Genomic DNA, 9,678 nt, shown 5'->3' on the forward strand with positions numbered 1-9,678 from the left:
CCGGGCACGCATCAAAGAGATGGACATTTGATACCATGCATTGTCGGCAATAGTCAAGTGTTAACCATTCCATTTTTTTTTCCTTCCACTGGATGCATTTCTGAGAATGGTTAGTGTCTCTGTACAGTCAGATCTACCAGGTTTTGCCTGCTAATAACTTCCTCGTCATTAAGAGGTCCACACCCAGGGTTATTTAAATACTTGAAACGAGGAACAATTAAACCCTCGGCTGAAACATTAGTCTAGTGGGAGATATAGGGTTACTTCCTTCAGTAACACACTCCTCTACACTGAGTCGAGTGAAGACCGGCTCTGTAGCGATCCGGATGTGGTTGTAGTAAACATGGTCTGTGAGGCAGGCCCTGAGAGAGGACCGGGGATGGACGCGGGATCTTAAAATGGTGTGTTAGGAAGAGTCGACCTTGGAGCAGAGGATTACCGAGTGTCCGGAAGCCGTCAACGGCCCCTGCTGCAGCTCGGACACATGGGGGATGACCTGCACCCACTAGAATGCCTGGATGGTTCAAGAAGGCGTGGTACGGGCTGGCATCTTTACTCAGCTTCTCCTCCTTCATCCTGATCATCGTGGCGCTGGCCGTGCCCCACTGGCTGAGTGGGAAGATCCTTTGTCAGACTGGAGTGGACCTGGTCAATGCCACCGACCCAGAGCTGGTCAAATTCATTGGGGACATTTATTACGGACTCTTCCGAGGCTGTAAGGTGAGGCAGTGCGGGCTCGGGGGCCGCCAGTCCCAATTCACAGGTGAGTATATCTGGGGCAGGAAACCTGCCTTAGAACGCTTCTTTGTGTTCTTTTTTTAATTTGGAAGGGTGCTTATGTCTAAATGTGGAATTCTACTGCCTCACTCTAAGGCATAATGACACAATAGTAACCCAAGGGTTTTCATTCAGCATCAAGAAAAACACCTTTTGTTTTTTGGTTTTTTGNTTCTTTGCAAATCACAGAATCATAACCTGAGATAATTCTACTCTCCCCCAATACAAAAATCCCTTTAACTGCAACTCCAAAAGAAAATGCCAAAGAGAAATTTTTTTTTTAAAATAGAGTCAGTGGCAAAATGTTGGTAAATACTGCGTACATAGGATTCATTTTACTATTAATCTATTTCTGTTTGATTGAAATTTTTAAAGTTGAAAATACAAGCATATACATGTCCTTTTATTACAATTTATTAAAACAAAAATCTGGCGAGACAGGCGATTCTGGCCATTGACCACGACCCTTTTACATATTTCTCTGGAATGGCTGAGATGACGCCTCTAATTGCCTCCTTAGGATCCATCTTAAGACTTATCGCAAGATAGCGTATCTCCCCCAGCAGCAAGACTCCAGCCCCTGACGGCTTTCCCCAGCAATTTCTGAGGCCTCAAATTACTTTCAAAGAGAATGCCTAAGCAATGGAAACCAATCTTTCCTCCCCCTACACTTTACACCTAAAGCTTTCAAGAAATTCCTGCATTTCCCTTGGCCTCTATTAATGAGTATCTCACCTAATCATTACCCGGTTCCCAGCTGCCTGCTCCCCTTCATTTTTAAGACAGGTCCTGTTGCCAAGAGCTGAGATCCCAGCTGCTGTGGGAAGTTGGATCATCTCCCCTGACGTGTGTATGTACACACAACCTATGCATGTTCTACTTTTTAGGGAAGCACGGAGTCCGCAGCAGCAATGCACCTGTATGACTTGTTTTTTACAATATTTGTGCATTTTTAAATTCCTCGCCCTTAAATTTTGCTCTCTGCCCAATAGTTTTCTCTAGATTTAGTGCCTTTTTCACTTCTTGGTCTCCACCAGTGAATATCCTGCCCAAGGGGGCTATTTTAGAATGTATTCTAAATAAATAATCAGAGATGGAGATAAAGACATCTGCCACAGGATTCTTGATCATGGTAAAAAAAAGAAAAACTGCAAAAAAGTTAAATGTATAGTATGTGGAAACAGGAAATTGTGGCCAGTGCATAAAATTAAAAATTTTATCTTGACATGAAGGTTTTTTTTTNATTCCCTCTCCCCATCATTCTAATATGGTTATTTCTCAATTTTTATTAAGTCAAATCTGGAGTTGGGTTCATATCATTATATGGTTATGATTAGTTCCTTTTAAAAGTTGCATTTTGTGGTTGTACCTTAATTTATTAAGTCAGTCTCCTATTGATTCATATTTTGATTTTCTCCAATCTTCTGCTGCTGTAACGAGTGTCTGATATATGCACCTTGGAGCACAGGTAGGAGTGCTTTTCCTAGAAGTGAAATTGCTTTGATAGATGCTGTCAAATCGCCCTCTAAGGAGAGTGTATGAACTGATATTCCTACAAGGTTTGACAGTGTCTGCTTCCTTACAGTTTCATCAATACACTGTATTAGCGAACATTTTGATCTTTGCCAATCACATAGGTGATTATTTTCTATTTTAAATGTTTGATGAGGATTACTATGCCAGCTATGTGTTTTTAGGACTGCACTAAAAGGAAGGGGGAAATGAAACAATTAGGTAATCAGGCATAAGATACCACGTTAGGAGGAAAAGGGGGCTGAGAGTTTGAAAAGAAAAAGAAAAAAACTAAGGAACGCTGAGATGGTAGGGAAGGAAAGGGAAGAAAGAAGACTTACGCAGAAAACTCCTCGGAAAGAAGCTTCTTTTCCATGGTAGTTTCCAGTGCTAATGTGATAACCTGGTGGAGACAGCTATAAATGGAAAGACAGAAATGGAAAGAAAGTTAAATCAGAACTAAGGACGTAAATGTGGAGTGTCTGGAAACTTCTGGTGGAAAGGACACTTTAAAGGGAGAAGGACCAGAAACTCTCGTTCTCAGGTTTGAGAGACACTGACCTTCTGTGAATAAAGGGAGGCAGTGAGCCAGCAAAGGCACCAGAAGGGAGAGGGGTGGGGGTTTGGCGGTGAGTGAAACAGGAAAACTTTGAGTCCTGGCTCCCAAAGGGGGACAAAGAGGTGCCAGTCAATGAGTGGTGTCAAATGCTGGAGCTCACAAGATGGACCCCGGTTTGACCAGGAGATATTCACTAGAAACCCTGGAATAGTTGCAGAAGAATGGGGAGGCCCAGGAGTTCTTTAGCTTTCATCATTTTAAAGTCTTCATTTATAACGACTGAAAACAGTGATCTACATACCATATGCTATATAGGACTATAGTCCTACACAGAGTTCAGGGTCACGTAGCCCAGTGATAAGAGACTTACTGTCTCCAAGCCTGTGGCAAAAGGGAGTTATGAAATCTATCTCACGTCCTTGTCATGAGTTTGAAGAAGATAACAAAAGTAAAACGCTCGGTCCATGAATGCTCAGTAAATGTTGACTACCCTCAATTCTTACACTGAGCAGGCATTATCATCCCCATTATACTGATGAGGAAACTGAGGCTCTGAGAAATCACATGACTTGACCCAAGTCAGAGAGTGAAAATAATAAAAGCAACAACCACAGCCACCCTTTTGGAGAGTTGAGTCTTTCCCGGACAGTATTTAAAGACATCTACTATGATAGGTCATTTAATCTTCACAGCTAGGACAGGGTGGCCAATATGGAGAAAACAACTACAAATGAATACTTCTCTAAATTTTCCTGCCACATGAATATGGACGTTCGATATTCTAAAAGAGCATGGTGCAACGTAAGGATTGAGTGTCCATCATACATGGGAAAATAATGTCCACCTTGCCAAATCATCATGAGGGACCCAAGAGGATGCTCCTTGCTTTCCATTAGTACCCGAAAGTGGGTGCCATTACTATTCCTATGCACGTCATCTGATCCACTCAACAGTCTTGTAAGATGGGAGGGCAGGGTTCAGAGGGTCCTATTTTCTGGTTGTGGCAAACGAGCAAGGCTGGGAATCGAACCCAGATCCTTGGATGCCACATCCAGGTTTCGCTCGTCTACACCCTGCCACCCTCTTCACAGATAGGCCTGAGACCTCTTCTACCTCTCGGATCTAATGAAGGCAACTCTTTGACCCAGATTCAAGCTTTGCCATCGGCCCTCTTTCACTGACTCTATTTGCAGCCTCCTTTGCTAAACAGATACCATCTGGGGCTTGTGTGCATCAGCTCATACAAGATCCCAGCTCTGCGAGGTCAATGCAACTTAAATTGCCAGCTGGGGCACATTGTGACTTGGTATCCACCCCAAGGAAGACAGGATGGTTGGTCAACTGACAAGTGGCAAATCTGGGGGCCATGAGTTGATCTGGAGAACGCTCCTGCTCTTTGCAAACCCAGCACTTGCTGCCCGGCCCTCACGCCTGTCTATTAAAGCCTTCGTGGTAAGCAAGTTTGGGCTTCATGGACTTGAGCTGAGCTCTGACATTGACCTAGTGGCTGTGTCTTCTCTCCCCAGTCTTCCCACACCTGGTGAAGGAGCTCAACGCGGGCCTCCACGTGACGATTCTGCTGCTCCTCTTCCTGGCTTTGGCCCTGGCTCTGGTCAGCACGGGCTTTGCCATTCTCAACATGATCCAGGTTCCGTACAAGGCAGTCAACGGCCCTGGGGGCATCTGCCTGTGGAATGTCCTTGCAGGTAAGAAGGCCCCGAGGCAGAGTAATTCGTGGCCACACCATCACCAGGCTGAGTTCCAAGAAACTAGGCGGATGGCGTGAGAAAATGAACACAGCCTCTAGGCCTTCATTTCCCTGAGTCTGTGTAACCTTCCTGGTGGGCACAGCTGCCCTCTTTACGAAAGATTGCAGGATCTCTCTGTCAATAAAAAACCAAATTGTTAGGGTGCATGAGTGGCTGAGGATCAGAGCTGCAAAGAGAGGTCAGGGTGAGGGGAGAGAACAGACGGAGAGCTGAGGGTGAAGAGGCGGACATGTGAGAGGGAGGAGGAGCTGGGGCGGCGGCTGCCGCCAGGCTGGGTGGAACCCTCACAAATGAAAGACCGGACCTGGGCCTTTTACCTGCCAATTTTGTTTGAACCTCACAGCCTCCCTATGAGGTGGTATTATTAGACCCATACAGATGAAGAGCCTGAAGCTCAGAGAAGTTCAAAGGTGCACCCAAGGTCACACAGCAATGGGTAGCCAAGGTGGGATTCCAACCCAGGTATGAATGCATCTAAGTCCTTTGCCTTTTCATTAATCCACGGTCTCATTTACGACCATCATGACCTATTTTCCAAGCCAAACACCAAGACAAAAGGAATGTGTGTGTGTCAAATATATTGATACCTAAAAAATAATTCACATTTAATTTTGAACTTTAAAAATAACTTGTAATGAAAATAACAAAATCCTAAGACTTGAGGTCTGTTTCAGAAAACCCAGGTCTGGTGATCAAGGTATCGCTATGGCAGTAACCCCCTCATACCTTTACTATATACAGGGTAACCATAGAGTATAAGGGCAGGTAATGTTGATTGGTCATGTCTTAGAATGTGATGTCAGTAAGCCAATTGCTATGTATCTGCCTGTATTTTCAGACTGTGGCCATCCTGTAGAATTACTTCCATACATGGCTCCCCCATACCTGGTGTGCAGGTGTTTCGTTCATCTCTACCTGAGTCCTCACAGCGCTGGCATGTAAAAAGTGCTCAGTCCTGCTTGTTAAATAAACGCTTATCTCTCTCAGTTTCCTTCCTCAGAGACACAGTACTCTCAAGTTCTAAAAAGGCAATGTGACAGAATTTTGGTGTCAAAAGGCATAAAAACATGAATATCTTTTGATTAAATAATTCCAATAGGGATTTATGCTAAGAAAGTAACTGAAAAGGAGCACAAAGGTGTACAGAAAAAGGGGTTCACTGCAGCGCTTTATAATATAAAAAATTAGAGGCAATCTAGATATCCAGAAATAAGATCACATTTAATTAAACTTAATTAAATTAATTAGGCATGTCGCTAAGATAAAACACCATGTACCAGTTTAAAGTGGTGCTGTAACAGAATGTTTAACAATGTAGAAAAATGTTCTACTAAGGGGAAGAAATCAAGTGTAAAACAGTAAGAGCACCATAATACTAATTTTTTTCAAGAGAAAGAAATGTAAAGAAATATACTAAAATGTTTAAAGTGTTTATACCTGGCTTTTAGGATAAAAGTAAATTTGTATTTTCATCTATCTCTGGTGTCCAAATTTTATTCAGTGAAGATGTAATGATGTAACAAAAAATATAATAAGGGTGTTTTTTAAAATATTAATTAAAATCCAAGCAGTAGAAAAGGAGAGAAAGAGAAATGGAATGGAGGGAGGAAGGGAGGGAGGGAAAGAGGGAAGGAGAGAGAGTTTGAAGCAACAGGTAGACAGGTAGGGTAGTTTGGAACCCTTCCAGTTTCCTGTCTCTACTTTCCTTTTCTTCCTCTCTTGTGTCTTCCTCTTAATCTAAATCATGGAAAGAGGATAATAAAAAAGGAGAGAACGGTCTAAACTCTCTGTTGAAACCCCAATCTGCACAGTAAGGTGTTCTTGTATCTTCCTGTGTCACTCTCAGGGTTTACATCCAAATTCGAAAATATTTAGAAATTGAACTTATCCAAATGTGGATACCCTAGAAATACTGGCAAATGTAGATACCCTAGATACTGGCAAGAGAAAAAATATTAGAGGAGTCAAGATTCAAAGTCAATCGAACACGAAGCTTATTCTCTCTTTCTCACACCTCTTGCCTCTCACACTGCGTGGGTTATCTGCAGCTTTTGAAGCAAATTAAAATTTGTGTCTCCCTGACAACTTTTTTAAACCCAAAGCGAGTTTGTTACCTGTGCCACAGAATTGCCACCTTGCATAAAGTCATTACAACCGCCAAAAGGAACTGTGAATGATGGTGACGTTTTTGGGTTTCAGGTGGAGTTGTGGCGTTGGCCATCACCAGCTTCATGGCCGCGGTGAAATTTCACAACCTGACAGAACGAATCGCCAACTTCCAGGAGAAGCTCTTTCGCTTTGTCGTGGTGGAAGAACAGTACGAAGAGTCATTTTGGATCTGCGTGGCCAGCGCCTCAGCCCATGCTGCAAACTTGGTTGTGGTGGCCATTAGTCAAATTCCCCTTCCAGAGATTAAGACCAAAATAGAAGAGGCCACAGTCACAGCAGAAGACATCTTGTATTAAGAGCCTTCTCCTGCTCATAGCCTTTCCTATATCAATTCTGTAGTATGAATGGAGGCCTCATTTTTGGAGGCTTCCCAGCCCAGAATGTTCATGGTTTTGGCAATAAGGAGAAGGAACTCAAAGGAGAAAGGGGGTTGCCTGGGCTAGGAAAGAAAACCTTTCCCAAGTTCCTGGCATCTCTGCCTTTCTCTCTCACTGACCTTGGACTTAGAGTTGCAGTTGGAGACTCTGCACTTGCCAGCTGTGGGTGACATTGGACAATTCACTCAGTGTCTACTTCTCAGTTTCCATATCTGTAAAATGGAGACCAGAATGACCTCACAAGACTGTAATGAGGTCTCAATGGGCGATGATGTTGCCAGGCTTTGGATGTCGTAGAGCACTCCACAAATATCAGGTACTGAGCCCTCCAATAAATGTCTACAGACCCCTGGTCTATTCCACACAATATTAGGGGGAATATGTTGATATCTCTGCCCTCCAGAAACAGCGAATCTTTCCACATGACACAGGAATTAGAGAGCAACAATAACACTAAGAATGAAAATAACTACCTTTTTTTAGTGATTCTACATGCTGGACACCGTTCTAAGAGTTTTACATATATTAGGTCCTCACCACAACCGTAGATTGTCAGTACGACTCTATTTCCATTTTATATTATAGATGAAGAAACTAAGGTATAGACAGGCTGGGCAACTTGCTGAGGTCAGGAATTAAATCGTGGAAGTCTGGAGCCAGAGTCTATATTCGTTAACCACTTTGCTAATCTGTTGTCTGACGTACAAGCAATTGCAACACACTGTGGGATCAATGTCATGACAGTACAGACATAAAGGACCGAGAAAGGAATTAATTCTTCAGGATGGGATGTGGAATTAAAGAAAGTGTCACAGAGGTGACATTTGATCTGAACTTTGAAAGATGAGTAGGTATTTTCCAGTGAGGAAGGAGGCAGGGTTGGAGAAGGGCATTCCAGGATGAGTCAGTGCCGAGGGGAGGCCCAAGGGATGAAGTTACAAGAAAGGCTGGGAAGCATGTGAATACGCAGTGGGATTAGAAAGTCGCCTGTTGGAGAAACCCAGCTGTTTTGTGTTGGGTTTTCCTAAGTGGTACTGTGATGGTTAATTTTATGTCGACTTGGCTAGGCCATGGTACCCAGATATTTGGTCAAACGCTGTTCTAGATGTTTTTGTGAGGGTATTTTTTGGAGCAGACTTTGAGTAAAGCAAATTGCTCTCCATGGTGTGGGTGGGCCTCATCCAATCAGTTGAAGGCCTTAAGAAAAAGACTTTCCACTCCTGAGGGAGATGGAATTCTGCCAAAAAAGTGGCATTGGGCTGAAACTGCACATCTGTCCTGGGTCTCCTGGCTGCCAGCATACCCTGCAGAGTTTGGACTTGCCCGTCTGCACAACCATGAAAGCCAGTTCCTTAAAGTAAATCTCTCTCTCTCTCTCTCTCTCTCTCTCCCCCCCCCCCTCTCTACACACACACACACACACACACACACACACACACTATTGGTTCTATTTCTCTGGAGAGCCCTCATTCATACAGGTGCACAGCCCTATTAATTCATTTTCCCATGATGCCAGCTCAGGTGAATCCTTTCCCGGGTCTCCTGTCTTCATGCCAAATAAAATATTACCTAATCCCCCAAATTAGCTCCATCTTAAATGACACCTGATTGAGGACTCTCTCTACTTTAGCTTAATGCTGAGCTTCGGGAAGATTCCATGGCCTCTCTTATGTCCTAGTTGCTTAGGATTCCCTGCTGGACCCACCTGTCCCTTCCAGCCCTCTATCCCCATCCCAGACACAGCTGCAATACTAGTTAGTGGACTGATGTCACTCATCAAATATGCAGATGGCACATGGCTGGAAGGGATAGTTAACTCGCTAGGAGATAGATCCAAAAGATAGTGACACACTGCAGTGCTGTCTCAAAAACATGTGGAAATGTCAATGTCCAAGTTTAACATAAAGTCCTCCTCATGGCTAAAAATAATCAATACCATAAATTCAGAGAAGACTCAGGCAACTGTTTCTATGATAAATGTCTGAAGATCTTGGCACATTTATTCATTCAACAAGTATTGAAACTGATCTAGGTGCTGGGAGTACAGCAATGAACAGACAAATATCCCTGCCCTCCTGAGATTTTGTTCTCTGTCCCTGCCTCTCTCCCGAAGGAGGTCCTGAGGTGGTAGGAGAGGGAGGCACATACACACATACATACCACTGATTTCCAGGAAGTGTCCCTGGGCCTTCTGCTTATTCTGGGGGGTTACACTGACTAGGCTCATTGGATTCCTGTGCCCCTGCCTGCTGCTTGCCCTGCCAGCCTCCCCAGCATTGTCTGAGCCTGGAATAATTTATGAAATGTTCTGTCAACTGGTCAAAGCCCGGTCAGTGCCCGGGAAGGTTTGTCCTCATCTTGGATCCTGCCGGCTGCAGACCCCCAAGTGACCACCAAGTCCTCCCTCCAGCTCACCTGTCGGCCCACTGGTCCAGACCCAGGTTTGGCTGCAGAGTCACCCACCTGCCTCAGCGGCCTAGGAGCTTCACCTGGCATCAACACAGAGGGTCCTGGG

General features: G+C 44.1%; 1 protein-coding gene across 1 annotated transcript; it reads left to right on the plus strand.

Moving 5' to 3' along the window:
- Positions 1–8,475, plus strand: CLRN2 (clarin 2). Its single transcript, XM_019633768.1, has 3 exons — positions 1–763; positions 4,375–4,554; positions 6,817–8,475. Exons 1-3 carry the CDS (start codon positions 511–513, stop codon positions 7,080–7,082), a joined length of 699 nt encoding a protein of 232 aa, XP_019489313.1. The 5' UTR covers positions 1–510; the 3' UTR covers positions 7,083–8,475.
- Positions 8,476–9,678: the final 1,203 nt, after the last annotated feature.

Source organism: Hipposideros armiger, unplaced genomic scaffold (genome assembly GCF_001890085.2).
Source record: "Hipposideros armiger isolate ML-2016 unplaced genomic scaffold, ASM189008v1 scaffold_1398, whole genome shotgun sequence".
NCBI classification, from domain to species: domain Eukaryota; kingdom Metazoa; phylum Chordata; class Mammalia; order Chiroptera; family Hipposideridae; genus Hipposideros; species Hipposideros armiger.